The sequence below is a fragment of the Bemisia tabaci genome, chromosome 1 (genome assembly GCF_918797505.1).
Source record: "Bemisia tabaci chromosome 1, PGI_BMITA_v3".
Lineage (NCBI taxonomy): Eukaryota > Metazoa > Arthropoda > Insecta > Hemiptera > Aleyrodidae > Bemisia > Bemisia tabaci.
The window spans coordinates 35,871,159-35,888,770 of NC_092793.1; the positions used below are offsets into that span (position 1 = coordinate 35,871,159).

General features: G+C 41.6%; 1 protein-coding gene across 24 annotated transcripts in view; it reads left to right on the forward strand.

Moving 5' to 3' along the window:
* Positions 1–17,612, forward strand: part of LOC109038096 (calcitonin gene-related peptide type 1 receptor) — a 506,731-nt gene that overhangs the window by 390,285 nt on the left and 98,834 nt on the right. For all 24 annotated transcript variants that reach the window (XR_011899882.1, XR_011899881.1, XM_072300421.1 and 21 more), the window contains one exon: positions 3,454–3,545. Coding sequence is in view for 22 of the 24 variants with exons in the window: in XM_072300421.1 (XP_072156522.1) it covers positions 3,454–3,545 (92 nt within the window). In the remaining 2 variants the exon portion in view is untranslated. The remainder of the gene's footprint in view (positions 1–3,453; positions 3,546–17,612) is intronic.

The window sequence follows — 17,612 nt, forward strand, 5'->3', positions numbered from 1 at the left end:
GTTCTAATTTTAAAAATTTGAAAATCCAAGATGGTGGATGTGGCCGAAAATGACCTTACTCAGGGGTTCTTTCATTCCTCGGAGACACGCGCGTTTAAAGGGAGCTCAGAAGACGCAACCTCAAACTTGTTTTTCGTGGATTGAAATTCGAAAAATATCGGCGAAAATTCTTGTGGCTTATTAGTAGTAAATACTTCAAAAAATGCAAAGATCAAAAATTACTGCACAAGCTCATCATCAATATTAGAAAAAATTTCAAATTTTCGAAATTCGGCTAGGAATTTGAGTTTCCCGTCCAAAAATACCCCCTCGAACCAAAAATCAGCAAGATCGATCGAACAGGAGCCGAGATAGCATTTTAGGCCACATCCGCCATCTTTGATTTTCAATAGTAAGTAAATACCCTCCTGATACGGAATTCATCATTAAAAAAAAAAGAATCGAAAATTTGACCCTAGTTCCTTATTGCATAAAGCTGTCCAAATGGGATTGGTAGTTTACGCTTAACTTTTACTATTGACAGGTTGTATGTATACGTTTATGACGCAAATAATTTTTCCTCACATTTTTGTCGGATTGTGCAAAAAATTCGGATTTTCGTACTTGTAAAATGTTCGGCATCAATAGACCATATCCTCCAGGAGTCTGATATCAGAGACTGGAGTGAAATACCGCGATCAGACGCTGAATTTAGCACCTGAATGTGGAAGTCAACAATCATCGCCCAACGGCTGAAAAGCAAATTCGAGTTATCTTCATCCAGATGTGTATCAAATCCACTCGAATAGTTCAGATAAATTCAAAATTGGTCCGATGATTGCTGAGAATCGTTGCTGAATTTTGCGCGTCACGCCCAAAATTCAGGCATCAGGCCAATGACTTCCACATTCAAGCCACATTCAGCTCCCACATTCAGCGTGTGATAGCGGTGTAAGGTCTAATTCGGTAAATTAAAGAATTTATCTGAGTCCCGCGCTGGAGAATATACATTGTTGTCAGATTGTGCGAAAATTCTGAATTTCGGACTTGTAAAATTTCGGCAACAAAAGACCATCTCCTCCGGGATGGGTCTGGTATCGGAGACTGGAGAATAGGGTCTCATTCCGGAAATTAAATGATACTTCTATATCCCGCGCTGGAGAATATCTTCGGAGAATTTCCCTCCTCCGATCCGCCCCGGACTGATGCGATTTTTTTCACACTATCGAAGATCGGAAAACTGTAAAGACTGAATTTTGATATAACTATTCGTTTTCCAGAAAATTCGACTTTTACCTAAGTCGCGTGCGTATCCTATGTGTGTATACGAGTTTTTATTGATCGTACTGACTCAAGGAAAGTCTGAAGCTTCGCTACCACCCTGCGCTACTTAGTGGATCTATCGCCAGATGACCAATGTTCGACGTGGAATATCTGTTGGTTCGTGGGTCGCTGAATAGTCTTAGGACCCTTATTCACTTGTTTGGATCAAGGATTTCAGAAAAACGTAAAAGTTCATCGCGGATAGCCCGGGATCATAACAAATGCTCCTTTACAATGCTGTTTTTTTTTTTACATAGAGAAAATACGAATTACAGTGCGACAGTGTTGTGTGGCGGGTATTGTAAAATAAGGCAACGTTGTAAAAGTATTGTACGTTACCCCTTCATTTTCCAGGTTATACAATTCAAATGATACGAGGTATTGCATGTAGCCCCTTCAATCTGCGGGTTATGCAATGGTGTATTTTACCCCTTCGACTTATAGGTTATGTCATGGTGTATTTTACCCCTTCAACTTGTATGTTACGCAATGGTGTATTTTACCCCTTCAACGAAAGATTAGAATTTACAGTGACTTATTTCATGAAATTTCACGAGGCTGTGATATATTTCGTATTGTTCAAGTGTTACAGTATGCAACCCGCACTAAAACGCACACAAAAAAGAAAGTCACAAATTTACACTTTGCGATACGTAAAAAGGAACCGGTATTTTTCAATATCTTTCATAAATTTCTGAAATTTCAAGGTTTTATTTTTCATAAAATGTGCCACCCTGCCCCCTCTCAACATTGAATGGAATAGCTTTACCAATAGCTGCATCATTGCATATACAGGGTGTCCGGGAGTTAGTGTACTTAACTTTCAGGAGCTTTATACATATAAAGCTTCTGTACCGTGATTTCAACAACACTTTACAAAAAAACTGTCGGAACGATTCCTTTCAAACTTGGCAAGAATAAAGGGGTCTTTTTCGAAGACGTGCGTCCTTGAAAACACAAAAAATTAATAGAGTGCTAAAAAGTAGGTACCCTCCTATACCAAGTTTCAGCCACTTATGGAAAAAATGACGAGGATTTACATCAATTTGAAAGGAAAAAATGGCAACTTTGGAAGCGCATAGCTCACTTTATGAAGCGTTTTCGGTTATATGTGTATAGGAAAAAAAAAAGTCATATTTTGAGCCGAAAAAGCGATTCCGAAAGTTAAGTGCGCTAACTCCGGACACCCTGTAGATCAATGAGCACCTGGTAGGGCCCTCCTCCTTGCTGCAGCTATCCTCCATGTTGCTTCCGTAATGAAGCCTATTCCTCATTTCTCATATTGGTGATTAATAATAAAAGTGTTGTGTGTATGTAGCTTTCGGTCTTCACGATTAACTCGGATTCCTACAAGCCTCTGAATAAAAGCCAGCTTGCAACATTCTGTTATGAAGCCTATTCCGCTTGTCTCGTGCTGGTGATTATTAATAAAAGTGCTGTAGGTATGTTCGAAGCTTTCGGTCTTCTCGATTAACTCTAATCCACCTACTTACAAACTTCTAAATGAGAGCCAGCTTGCAACAGAAGCAAGCAATCCTTGAGGCTCTACTCGGGAGTTGTCGAAAAGCTGTGCTTTGGAAAACGAGAAGAAGAAAAACTTCATTCATTGAAATCTATTTAATGTTTTCATGCATCCAAGCAACCCGAGCAAGGGACGCCGGGCTAGGTACAGTTCTTAGAGCTGCATTAGCTTTAAAAAATAATGTATTGAAATAATCATTTGTTTACTTTCAATATTTGAAGGGTGCCTAATGACGTCATAAACTGATTCTACAATAGCGCCGTCAGCCTAATACACCCCAAAATAATCGAACATCGCCAGAAATGGCCAAAAATAGCGTAAAATAGTTCAATGTAGCCAAAAGAGGCTGGAAAACTCTATGCAGATCCCTTGTTTGACAGGTATTTTCCGCTCTCAGGGAGGAATTATTGAGAAGGATTGTGAGGTGGAGGAAGGTGGGTGAAAGTGGGTGAAGGTGGGGGAATATGGAGGAAGATGGGGGAAGGTGGGGAAGATGGAGGACGATGAGGGAAGGTGGGGGACGGTAGGGGAATTCAAAATAGCTGGTGAGGAAGGAAACTAAAATTTACTAACACTGAAGTAAACTCAGCCTTCAAATTAAAAAGAGTAAGAATGTATATTGATTTCAGGTGCGACTACAAGTGATCGGAATTTATGAAACAGGATACCTCGTCTCTCTAGTAGCATTACTTATATCCTTGGCAACGTTGTCATATTTCAAGTAAGTGTTTGATTATGCATTATTTTACTGTGTTTTTCTCTTGAAAAACAAGAAGCATGGTTTTACAAAATTTCAACAGAAATACAAGTGGAAGCCGACGTAAGCAAGTTACGTTAGTTAAGAAAGGATAGTAGTATGAAAATGAGGACTTGACCAGGTAAAAAATCCAATAAAAATCGTACAGCGTTGCATGATGGTGCAGAAAAATACGAATTAAATTACAGTGTTGTATATGGATAATTATTCAATATGACAACGCTGTAAAGTAAAAGTATTGCATGTTGCCCCTTCAATAATCGGGTTATGCAATCGTGCAATGTAGCCCCTTCAATCTGCGGTTTATGCAATGGTGTATTTTTCAAGATGGCGCAGCAGCGTTGCCGGACGGTGCACTTAAATAAATGGTTTATTTATTGGTGAAATTTTGCAACATCGCATTTTACAGTGTTGCCAGATGGGGCGAGAAATTAGTTAATTTTTCGATACAGTGTTGCCAGATTGTGCAAAAAATTTCGGATTTTCGGACTTGTAAAAATTTTCGGTTTCGGAAGACCGTATCTTACAGTATGGGCCTGGTATCGGATACTGTAGAGTAGGGTCTGATTCGGGAAATTGAAAAATTTTCGGAAAATCACCCTCCTCCGATCCGTTGCGGATCGATACGATTCTTTTCCACTTTCGAAGATCGGAAAACTGTACTGACCGAATTTTAATACGACTTTTCGTTTCCGAGATTTCTGACTTGTAAAAATTTTCGGCTTCGAAAGACCGTATTTTACAGTATGGGCCTGGTATCGGAGACTGGAGATTAGGGTCTGATTCGGTAATTTTCATTTTTTAGCGCTTGGAAATGCGTATCGGAACCTTGCGACTGGGATTGGATATTGCAATATAGTCCAGGCAAATAAGCCACGAAAAGGGTTATAGCCTGCAAAAATCCCGGGTAGCAACGTTTTCATCGATTTCTATGTATTATTGACGCTGAATCCGAAGTCAACTTTGCGCCATTAAATACGGACCGGAAAATTGCCAAATTTGGCAAAAATGGCCTAAAATCGGACTTTTTTCCGGATTTTGGCCTGTAACTTGCCAAAAATTGATCTGACGATAAAATTAGTTATTTTCAGAAATAAAGCTCGTTAAATTTCCTATAAAAAAATTCTTATACACTTTTTTGCTCAAGGCAAAATCAAGCGCGCTGGTGGGCTCCGAACTTTGTAAAATGTGCGAAAATTTGGTTTTTTGCGGGTTATGGCCTGTGACTCGTCCAAAATTGATGTGACGACAATTTGGTTGTTTAAAAAAAAAGTTAGTTAAATTTCCATAAAAAAGTTTCTATACACTTTCTTGCTCAAGGCAAAATTAAGCGCGCTGGCGGGCACCAAACTTTGAAAAATGAACGAAAATTGCGTTTTTTCGCGGTTTTTGCAAAAATCCCGGGTAGTTATGCTTTCAGTGATTCCTACGTAATTTTGACGCTGAATTCGAATTTCAACTTTGCGCCATAAATTCGGACCGGAAAGTTGCCAAAGTTGGCAAAAATGGCCTAAAATCGGCCTTTTTTCCGGATTATGACCTGTAACTTCCTAAAAATTGATCTGACGATAAAATTAGTTATTTTCAGAAATAAAGCTCGTTAAATTTCCTATAAAAAAGTTCCAATACTTTTCTTTGCTCAATGCAAAATCAAGCGCGCTGGCAGGCTCCGAACTTTGAAAAATGAGCAAAAATTGTGTTTTTCGCGGTTTTTGCCCGATGTCTCCTGTTTTAATCGTCCGACGAGTAATTTCTGGACAAATTAAGTGAAGATGATAAAATTTACACTTAGTGAAATGAATTGATGTAAATAATAAGGATAATCCGACACATTACAGTATGCGCAATTTTCGCACATTTCACAAAGTTCGGAGCCCGCCAGCGCGCTTGATTTTGCCTTGAGCAAAAAAGTGTATTGGAACTTTTTATAGGAAATTTAACGAGCTTTATTTCTGAAAATAACTAATTTTATCGTCAGATCAATTTTTGGCAAGTTACAGGCCATAATCCGGAAAAAAGTCCGATTTTAGGCCATTTTTGTCAAATTTGGCAACTTTCCGGTCCGAATTTAATGGCGCAAAGTTGAAATTCGGATTCAGCGTCAAAAATTACATAGAAATCGGTGAAATTATTGCTACCCGGGATTTTTGCAGGCTCTTTTCCTTGTTTGCCTGGACTAATATTCAGTTTCATGAATCAAAAAATTTTATTATTTTTTTTTTCTTGGATATTTACAGTTAAAGTTACAGTTTAAAACAGTTCGCGTTTAGAAAACGCAAACGCGTTCAGAAAACGCAAACGCAAACGCGTTCAGAAAACGCAAACGCAAACGCAAACGCGTTTAGAAAACGTACACGTTCAGAAAACGTGCGCGTTCTAAAAACGTGAGGGTTGTCAACCACAAACATCGATTCCTTCTCCTTCTCCGAACTTTAAATGAACACTTATATCATCAACTTTCCGATTGTTATTTTTCCGGGCCATCCTGATGAAACGGAACTTGCAGTCGGATGATATGTACTTAGAGTACAGGTACGGAGCGGAGCAAATAAGCGCCAGTAAACTCAAGATGAATAGAAGAACGTCCGTCAAGGTAGAGGGTGCGCATTTGATTTCCGGACAGACCGGGCACATTTTGATGTTTGCTTCGGATAAGTTTTCCGCTACCGTTGTGGAATTCACTCCAACAACAGCAATGATGATGGTGATGAGAAATATTTTATCAATCATGATTTTTTCCTTGCGATACTGAGAAGAGAATGCATACTATTTATACGAAATCTTTACTATAGAGAGCCGCTCTCCTCTCTCTGGTGTATAATACTATGCGAATCGCACTCAAAAGTCTGCATATCTTCCAGTCCCGTTCGTCTACTTTCTTGTACCCCTGCTTTAAGAAGTACATTATTTCATGCTCGTCTGCGACACGTTCTAGGAGATGGCAAAATCTTTCCGTTATCTCAACTAACCCATAACACCCGACGGGATCGGAGGTGTCTATTGAGCTGAGTTTAAGATGGTGGAACAACTTGTCAGGAAAAAGGAGTCTGGCAAACTTGTTCAAAAGCTCTGCTCGTATTCCTGGAATCTTGAAAGAGAGAGCCTCATATACCGTGTCCAAGGTGTTCATCGCTCTAATCGATTGTGATTTGAGGGTTGGAGCGTCCATACTTGACGAATTCTTGTTTTTAAATGATCGATCACACTTCCTCGACACTATTTATACGTTCCCTGTTTAGAATTGTTAATTTTTCCCACTTGTATGAAAGCGTAGTTTTATATTACTACTACAAATTATGACTACACAGTTTGTCCGAGTGTAATCGAGTCTGGTGATTAGCAAATACTACTATATTTACTTTGATTTAAATTACGACGACACAGTTTGTCCGAGTGTAACCGAATCTGGTGATTAAGAAATACTACTATATTAACTTTGATCTAAATCATGACTACACACTTTCTCCGAGTGTAACCGAGTTTGGTGGTGAACGAATACTACTACTATATTTACCCTGAGGTAAATTATGACTTTACAGTTTCTTTTCACTCGGTTATGAAAAGTGTAAATTTGTCTCCGAGCGAAAGTTCATCGGTCTAGGTTTTGATGACATTCGAAAACCTCGAGTTTAAAATAGTTTTCACTTGTTCACTCTGAAATCTTTTCAATGAACAGAATCTAGCAAACGTAAAGATAGTATAGATTTTCTGTTGTGACAAACTCAGAAAACTTAGAGCTTAAAATAGTATCACTTGTTCGCTCTGAAATTTTCTCAATGAACAGAATCTAGCAAACGTAAAGCTAGTGTAGATTTTCTGATGTGACAAACTCAGAAAACTTGGAGCTTAAAGTAGTATCAGTTGTTCGCTCTGAAATTTTCTCAGTGAACAGAATCTGGCAAACGTAAAGATAGTGTAGATTTTCTGTGGTGACAAACTCAGAAAACCCCGAGCTTAAAATAGTATCAGTTGTTCGCTGTGAAATTTTCTTAATGAGCAGAATCTAGCAAACATTAAGCTTGTGTAGATTACCTTTTCTTACCGACTCGGAAAACGTAGAGCTTAAAATAGTATCTTTATCATGGCTGCTCAAGAACTTCCACATAGCACAGAATATTGATATAATACTACAATAGTACTGACACGTCAGTAGTGTCAGTATTTATAAAATGCTGATGTATCCTGATTTAATATTATATCAAGACTATGCCAGTATTTATTAGTTACTGATTTGGAGCTGTCAAAATATTGTTACAGTATTGGCCGAAAAGGTTGATTTCATATGAAAATCAGGGTTATGACAAGGTCATCAGAACGCTGCAGGACACCGACAATATGTATGCGTTACTACCTTAACACTGACACGTCTGTACACTCAGCGTACTCTGTCAAGTAGATATGAAAGTTCAGACGATGACCGTCATTTTCATAGTACTACACATGTATTACATTTGAAACATGAATTACACAAGTATACAAGTATTGAATATTATAAACCACTTACTTGATGTCCTGCGACGTTTAGTAGCGTAAAATACCCGGACGTCCTCAGGTGGATTTGAACCCGAACCGCGGAATTCCTAGCCCAGTATTCTGCCATTGAGCCACAAGGAGCTGATGGTGTTCCGGGTTAAAATCACGCCTGTTAAGGCTGTTATAGCATGCATAGCATCAGTGCGCGGCTCGACTTTCATCATAACTTTGATTAACACCGTGTTTTCTTAGGCTTCTTTTTCTTCCTACATTTTTTTTTCATTTTTTCGTGTTAATTTCTTTTCGTGTTATTTTTTTTTTACCTCGTCAGCATTGACTCAATACTGTTGTTTGATATATTGAAGGTATCAGTGTTATATTCATGCTGACGCGGTATACCTTTTAACCGACAATCATACTGCATTAGTGTTGATGATATCATGTCAACATCCAACAATATGTATCAGTATTGACATAAGATTCTGTGCTATGTGGGCAAACACAACAGATTGTTGAAACTTTCATCCAATGTGATATTTGTGATGAATTTTATAAACAAGGTGAAAAGCACGAACAGTGTGCGGAACAAATTAAGAAGGAGGAGGGTATCAACGATGAAACGTATATTAAACAGGAACACAGCGCGCTCATCCATTGTGATCTTTGTGATGAGTTTTATGCGGAGGGAGAGAATCATGAGCAATCTCCCGAACATATTGAAAAGATGTCCACCATGAAGGACACCTCATCACCTACTGATGACAACAACGATGAGAATCAAGAATATTGTGACACGTGCAAGATCTCATACCATAAAAGAGAAAAACATGAAGAATCTGCAAGTCACATAAGAAATTTGTTTGAGACTAAAGTACCGATAGTTCAAGTCGAGACTGCTTGTCAAAGCAGGTTGAAAACATTTTTCATCACGAACCTCCAACCGGAGATTCTTACGCTTACCTGCTCGTCAAGGAGGATCCCGAATTTAAAATGACGGAACCGAAAATGTACCGTGGTGAAGAGGCACATATCAAATTTCTGGATGATATAATCACTCTGGTAGGAAGAATCAGTAAGAGCTACAATGACAAAGAGGGAAAAATAATAATGACACATGAAGATCGGGCCTCATTTGAAGCGGAAAATAGGTGTGGACATTGCGAGGTGGATTTCTCACAACCAGGTATCGTAAAGGTCATGACCATCAAAAAAGAGCGGGAGGGAAAACAGGGTCCAATTATTGAAAGGCGCTATGTTCAAATTGCAATCTTATTTTCCGACATGAGAAATGTGTTAGAGTCGTCCTGCACAATGGAAGTAGGTACGATTTCCACGAGGGAGTGCTGGCTCTGAACAAGTATCCTCATAGCGTCGAAATAATACCACACACGGAGGAAAATTACATCAGCATGACGGTCCATCTGGGAAACAGGTGTTCGATCAAGTTCATCGACTCGTTCCGTTTCCTCCCCGCGTCGTTGGATAAACTGGTTCAGACGATCCCGCGCGAATCTTTCGTTCGCACGAGGAAGCTCACTCGCACAGACAATGAGTTCGGTATGGTTTGTCGGAAAGCTCCGTTCCCGTACGATTACGTTGACAATCCGGCCAAGCTGAACGAGACGCGTCCACCACCGCGAGAGGCTTTCTTCAACACCCTGACTCAAACGGACATCTCCGAACAGGAATACCAAAGGTTTCTCCAAGTTTGGCAAACTTTCAATTTCCGTAATCTCGGCGAGTATTCAGATTTCTACTTGCGACTCGATGTGTGCCTCCTCAGCGATGTGTTCGACGAGTTCCGACTCTTTGGAATGAAAAACTATGGTTTGGACTGTGCCAACTACTTAACGCTACCCGGTTTCGCTTTCGATGCCTTCTTAAAAATAACTAAAGCGAAAATCCAACTCTTCAATGATATGGATATGGTATTCATGATTATGAGCTCGATCCGAGGCGGGATAACACAGGTGGTGAAACGGCACGCTCTCGCAAACAATCCTTTGATACCGGATCAGTTTGATCCTAAAAAACCAGTGAGTTATATACAATACTTAGATGTGACGGCACTCTATGCCCATACCATGAGAAAACATCTGCCCTACGATAACTACACTTGGGTCCCGGAAGGAGAAGAGTTGCTAACTCTGGCGAAAAGTGTAATCAACCATCCCGACGACGCTCCTTTCGGGTACATACTCGATGTAGATATTGAATATCCAGAACACCTCCACGACCTGCACAAGGACCTTCCGTTCTTGTGCAAGAACGAAATACCACCATCGGGAGCGGGGAAATCAGCGAAACTATTGACGACTCTAGCTAATAAAAACAACTATGTTATCCACTATGTAATGTTGAAAGAAGCGCTCGGTCAAGGATTAAAACTCCTGAGCGTCAACCGGGCCATCAAATTCCGTCAGGCTCCTTTCTTGGCACCCTTCATCGAGCTGAACGCCCGGTTGAGACGGGACGCTACGAATCCGTTCCACCAAACGCTCCTGAAACTGTGCAGCAACGCTTGCTACGGAAAATTTATCGAGAACCCGTTGAAGCGAAAGAATATTAAATTGGGTACAAACAGCAGACAGATACTGAAAGCCATCTCACGGGTCGATTTCGTAGATCGCACGATTTTCGACGAAGAGTTGGTAGCAATCCATTTACGGAGAACAGAGGTCGTCATAGACAGACCAATGATTGTTGGTTTTTCAATCTTAGATCGGAGTAAAGTACACATGTATCAATTCCACTATAATCACATGCTTAAGAAGTACAATCCCGACCAAGTTCAACTTCTTTATATGGATACGGATTCGTTCATTTACGAGTTGACTACACCGAACGTCTACGATGATATGATGTCAGACCTACGCTTGTACGACACCTCCAATTTCCCAGAAGGTCATCAATGTCGCAGCGCGACAAACCGTAAAGTAATGGGTAGTTTTAAGGATGAAACGGGGGAATACCCATTGCTGAGTTTGTCGCGCTGCGACCTAAAATGTATGCATATCGTTTCAGCAACGGGGAAACAGAGAAAAGGGCAAAAGGAATATCAACAGCAGTGGTAAGATCGCTAAACTTTGTCAATTTTCTCACAGTATTAAAGGACCCTGAATCGAGAATGAGCGCCCCGATGCGCAGGATCGGGGCGCGGAGACATCAACTATACTCATTTGAAAGTACAAAAAGAACCCTCTCCGGCTTAGACGATAAACGTTGTATTTTAGAAGACGGTGTTAGCACTGTTCCTTGGAGTCATCGTGACATCGACGACGACCTTTGCATGGTAGATGAAAGTTGCGGAGCCGAGACCGAGTTGAGAAAAATCCTCGCGGTTAAACAACCTCGTATAAATAGTATAAATAATTCTGCTGAAGAACCGTCAGTTAAGAAACCTCGAATTTGAAAATAGGAACAATGTTCACTCCATCCCCTAGAACGCATGCATCGTTTGTCATCGAGTCCGGGTAGAGTTGAGAAAAATCCTCGCTGTTAAACAACCTCGTATAAATAGTATAAATAATTCTGGAGAACCGTCAGTTAAGAAACCTCGAATTTGAAAATAGTAAAAGTGTAACTAACGGAACGAACAAATGATGGCTTGTATCGATGTACATGGTTTTTTGAGCCAAGGAAATTTCATCGTCAAAGAGTTTGGTCTTGTGGATATGAAGTGTACTGAAACTGAACTCTATTTATTCAAACCTCCGTTCCCGAGCAGCATGCTGAGCGCTAAAGACGTTGTGACAAACAACTGATTAACACGCAATTATCATCTCTTGGAATGGGAAAGCGGGTTTCTCGAGTACGATGAATTCACTTCAAAAATGAATCGCATCGGGAACCGCTACGATGTACTTTCTGTTAAAGGTGAACAAAAACAAAATTTCATTAAGGGTTTCGTGCCGGAAAAATGTATTGTTGTAAATTTGGACACTAAAGATCGTCCGTCCTTGCGACTATTGGCTCGTTGGTTGACAGCATATACGTGGCCTTTAGTACATCCATTCTGCGCTATGTCGAACGCATTCCGATTGTGTATGTGGATGTCGGAATCTTTTTATCGTGATTATTTCAAAGATGAAATCATGCAAGAGCAGGAGAAGATAATAGTGGCAGACGAACAAAGGAATCACCCCGATAATAATAAAGGAGTAGTAGATGAAAAGTCAGATTGAACGAACCGAAATATAGCAGACAGATTAAATGAAATCATCCGTGCTTAATGTAGCAGACAAATTGTTTCACTCGAAATATTGCGGATGAAAAGTGAAATCATCCGTGCTTAATATAGCAGAGAAATTGTCGAATCAACCCGACTTAATATATATATAACACACGAAAAGTGGAATCATTCGCAGACGAATTATCGAACCGAAATATAGCAGTCGAAAATTGAAATCATCCGTGCTTAATATAGCAGACAACTTGTTTCACTCGAAATATATAGCGCACGAAAATTGGAATCGTCCGGACCTTGAAAGAATTGACGACATGGAAGTTTTCAACAATTCAATCTTGATCGTCAACGCTAAAGAGCTGACTGTAAACGCCCGCTACAAGATGAACAAACTCATCAAAATGCCAAGCAAGTACGGGATCACCGTTGCCGCTGATATCATCTTCGAGAATCATCATCGTCTCCTCTTCCTACCTTCGCACATTACGAACCGTTTGACGGACGATGCAATTCAGGATATCAACGCTGGATCCTTCGATATCATCTACGAAGGCCCGATCGGAAGAACATATAAATTCGCACTCGTTCCAAATGTTGCAGCTTGATTTATATTGTATGTATTATTGTATTCTTTTGTAAATGATGTAATGGTTGAAAAAAAAAGAAAAAAAAATAACAAGTTTGTAAAAAAAAAATAAACATGTTATTTTTTTTTAATTTTTTCTTTAGATCAATCCAATTGCCTCAAGGTTCCGTGCAGTAGTTCGTACGAATACTTCACAGGTGTGATCAGTATCACTTGGGCTGTAGTGTTGGCCGGGAAATTCTCTTTTACCACAACGGTCAACGTGATATCCACCGGAGCTGTTTTTAGATCTTCACCTTGAACGCATTTGATGACAAAAATCGCGACGATCTTTGAAATGTTCATACAAAATAGCTGGCTCGCAGAGTTTCTCACCTTTCCAGTAGTCTCTCATAAAATCGGTGTAGTTCAGATAGGCGTGATGATAATCCATACTTGGGAAATCGTAGATTGTATCAACTTGAGGAAACCGACGCTCACCGATGATTTGAACGCTGACCGAGCGAACATTTACATGGTCGAAATGAGAGGAATCCTTCAGGTGATTGTCCCGTCGATCCGTTTGAAATACCAACACCACGAATTTGGGCTTGTGGCTGCTGGTTGTTCTTACGCTCCGTTTGAACGTCTTGGTCGGAAAAATCCCAGGGATGTCGTGCGATTCCCAATTCATGTAACCGAAACTCATCTTGTCGTTCTTCTTCATCTTGAGCAAGATTTGTTTTTCCAGTTCCAATGTGAATTTGACGACGGGAATCTCCCAATAGATTTCGATTATTTTAAATTTGATGGTGTAACCGTCCGCGGTCGCCGCGTCGGTGATATAATATGCGTTCTTATCCGTACCACTGCGCACTAGGATCAACTCTTGCGAGCATCTGACTAGAACGTCTTTGAAATGTACTGCGAATCCGCTGAGTGAAGACAACGGAACGACAGCGCACTGAGTTTCATCCAACGTTGTCATATCCCATTCGCTCCATGAATGAGTGATGTCACAAAACCCGGAAGTTGCGAGTCCCGCGGTTTCCGCTCTAGTGAATGTGAGATAATTTTTCACGGTCGATGTCACTCCGACAGACTGCATGCTATCGATTTCCGTCCCGTTCACTTTGTACTGCATACGGTCGAACAAGTGCAGGGGATAAATTTTAGCCCACTTGACTTTAGGTTTCGTAGCATCTGCGGCGGCTCCAGGATTTTTCTCGAGTTTCACTTCTAAACGCATGAAGATCCTCGAATCTTGAGGCACGGTGATCAGGCCGTGGGTATCGGGGGTGAACCGGATCGAATCGTTGTTTCCACGCCGTTCGTCGACCGGACCGAAACGGATGTATTCGTATTCGATGATCTCTTGTCGCCAAGCTTCCAACTCGTTCTTATTTCGGATTTTTCACCACGAATCCGAGTTGTGTGAGAGTCCTCTTGGAATATTCGGTCAAAGTTTTCCTCTGCTATTGCTGCTGTTGCTGTTGTTGTTGTTGTTGTTGTTGTTGTTGACAACTAGTTCGTGGATTATCAATACTATTATATGCGAGAGAATTTAGGAACGTATCGTTGTTGTCGTCGTTCTGGATCCTTCGTTTACCCATAGGTTAGCGGTCTCACGTGCAGTCGAACTGTCACTTCTTCACCACCGAAATTGATCGCTCTTCCTTGTTGGTCTACTATATTAACGAGCAAACGTTGGATCTTATCACCCAAGACGGGGTAGTAATGAATCGTCGACGGTTGCTCTACCATTTTGAATCCTGGTTCGATATCGGGAGCAAACGCATAAATGTGATGTCCGCGCACCCCGTTCACGTATCCACCGTCGGCGATGCTGCATTCGATGCATATCATGTTTACAGGTGAGATGTTGACGCGATAGTCAGCTTCGTGCCATTCGTCCGGTGCCAAGAGACGCTTTCCGAATCCGAGCACCTTACGTAAAGTGCCGGGTCTGCGGAAATCGATCCAGTACTTGGATTTGATGCTTACTTTAAGCGTAGCGTTGTTCGCTTTGAGTTTGATAGCTTCCGCTCCGCCAAGTTCTCCCTGCAAGTATTCTTGTATACCCTCGATCTCGTAGGCTCCGATCGGGAACGAAATTGCCGAGTAATTCTCTTCAGGGCTCTCGGAGTAGAAAAGCAGTCTGTTCGTTATGTCGAGGTTCGGGATTAAATAATAAGTTACAAAACCCGTCAGACCGATCTCGCAAGGACCGAACAACTCGAGAGGTCTAGGCAGTGCAAACTCGAGTACGTTGCTCCTCCCCGTCAACATGAACGTGTGACATCATTTCTGTGTTTCCATATTCGGGTTTCGAGAATACTATATATTCCTGGTTTGGACGAGCCATTCTAAACATCGTTTCCCACGGACGCTCGAGTTGACATTTTGTTCGCCATCATAATTGTATCCTATTGTCGTCGTCGTTGAGCTACCGCGTGAGCGTAAAATGTATCGCGTAATTTCAACGGGTGGTGGTAGATCACCGAAGCTGTCGTAGTACAATGCGTTACCGCTCTTTGAAATCCGGTATGCTGTCCCATGTGTACCGGCTCCATCGCTTCGGTCCAGATTGATGATACCACACTCGGGACGTTTGGGTTTCTTGGTCGCCAATTCATCGATCATGAACACACCGCGGAAATGCGGGATTCGTAATTGTTTTGTCGCAGCGATCCTCAACTCAACATCCGTCATCGCTCGGCGCGGTAGCTCACGGATCAGTTTAAATTCTTTCGGTAAGGTCTCAAGTAAAGTCCGTAACCTTTACGGTACGGTCGCAAGTACAATCCTTCACCGAGGTGTACATTCTTCTTCAAAGATCCGTCGATGACCGTCTTGATCATTTTCGCTACCGGTGTGATTGTTCGCGCGGCCAGACCGATACTCGTCAGGAGATTCTTGACTCCGGGACGACCCGTCTTCGGGATAGCCAAGATTCGCTCCGCCGGTTTCTTCTTCTTCTTCGTTTTCGACGCCCCGACACCCATCTTTGGGAGAGCCAAGATTCGTTCGATCGACCGCTCCACCGGTTTCGTCTTCTTCGACGCTCTCTTCTTCTGCTTCTTCTTCTTCTTTGGTTTCGGTTTTTTCGCTGCCACCGTCTTGTTTAGTCCCATTCCGAGTTTGGCTTTGAGTTTCATAGCGTTCGTTACGGCGTATGCTGCCGCTCTTTCACCCAACGATGAGTCGGACGCTTTCACACGTTCCCAAGCTCTGTCCGCAAGTATGAGATCGGCTTTGTTCCTCTCGGTGGTGTCTTTGGTCTTACTGTAAGCGATGTCGTTGGACTTGCAAGCTTCGTCGAGCGGATTTATACCCGGATCTCCGCGTTTCAATCGTTCTGCGAGGCGAGTGCCCGGTCCGCAGTACCTGTAGTCGCCCGGTAAGTGTAGTTCGAACGGTAGTGAATTTATCAACGAGTTTAACAGTCCACGTCCTCGATTGGTTTTGCTACAAGTTGATAATCTTCTCGGTGACATACTCTGACGAAAATATCCATACTATTTATACGAAGAAGTAAAAAAAAAAAATAACTGTCCGATAAAATAGGGAACGAATACGATGCGACTCGTCAAGCAAAGAAAGTCATTGCGAGTCCCGAACCTCGACAAACGGAAGAAGCAAAATGAAAACCGACGACAACGACGACGACGACACAGTGAACTGTTACCGGATAGTATCCGTTGCATTGTCGCCGGACCGTCCAACTGCGGTAAAACAAACGTGATGGTTTGCTTGCTACAACATCCGAACGGATTGAAGTTCCGCAACGTGTACTTGTACTCCAAGACACCGTTCCAACCCTAGTACGAAGAACTGCGTCAGATATTCGACGGAATCGACGGTCTCGGATACAACGTCTATTCGGACACGGCCGAGATTGTTCCACCAAACGATGCCGCATCGGACTCGGTCTTTATTTTCGATGATGTCGCCTGTGACAAACAAAATGCGATGCGGGATTATTTTAGTATGGGAAGGCATAGCTCGGTCGATAGTTTCTACTTGTGTCAAACTTATTCTCGCATACCGAAACAATTGATTCGCGATAACGCTAACCTGCTCGTAGTTTTCAAACAGGACAATACAAACTTGCGACACATCTACGACGATCACGTCAACACAGATTTCACGTTCGAAGATTTCAGACATATCTGCTCGGTGTGCTGGCAGGACAAGTACGGGTTTTTAGTCATCGATAAAGATAGTAATAAGAACGAGGGAAGGTACCGGAAAGGTTTCGATACGTATATTGTACAAGATGGATAACTTATCGTTGTCGACGATCGCTCAGAAATACGGTAGTATCGATAAAATCCGTCAAGATATCAAACGGAAGTTAAATACCATTCGCACCGGAGAGGCGGACGCTCAGGTGACGTTGAAGAAAGTTTTCAAACCGTTTTCAGATCCGCTCGCAGCGTTGCAGAAAACTGTCTCATCGTCAACATCCGCACTTGTTGCTGCTCCTCAGGAAAAGAAAACCAAGATCGAACCTTCAAAATCGGAAACGAAAGATAAAACAATGTTTGTTGATAGTTTATTTGCTTCGTTCGGATCACCGAAAAATATGAACAATGATGATGATGATGATGATAACGACTCAAACGAGGAGGATGAGATGATGATGATGATGATGATGATGATGATGATGATGAATCGTTCCAAGACGCAACGGATAAAGAACAAACAACGGGTCGCACGGAAGACGACGACGTCGATTCTCGAGACACAATCACTGCCCCGAACGTACAATTCTACTTGGACTATCTGGAAAAACATCCGAAAC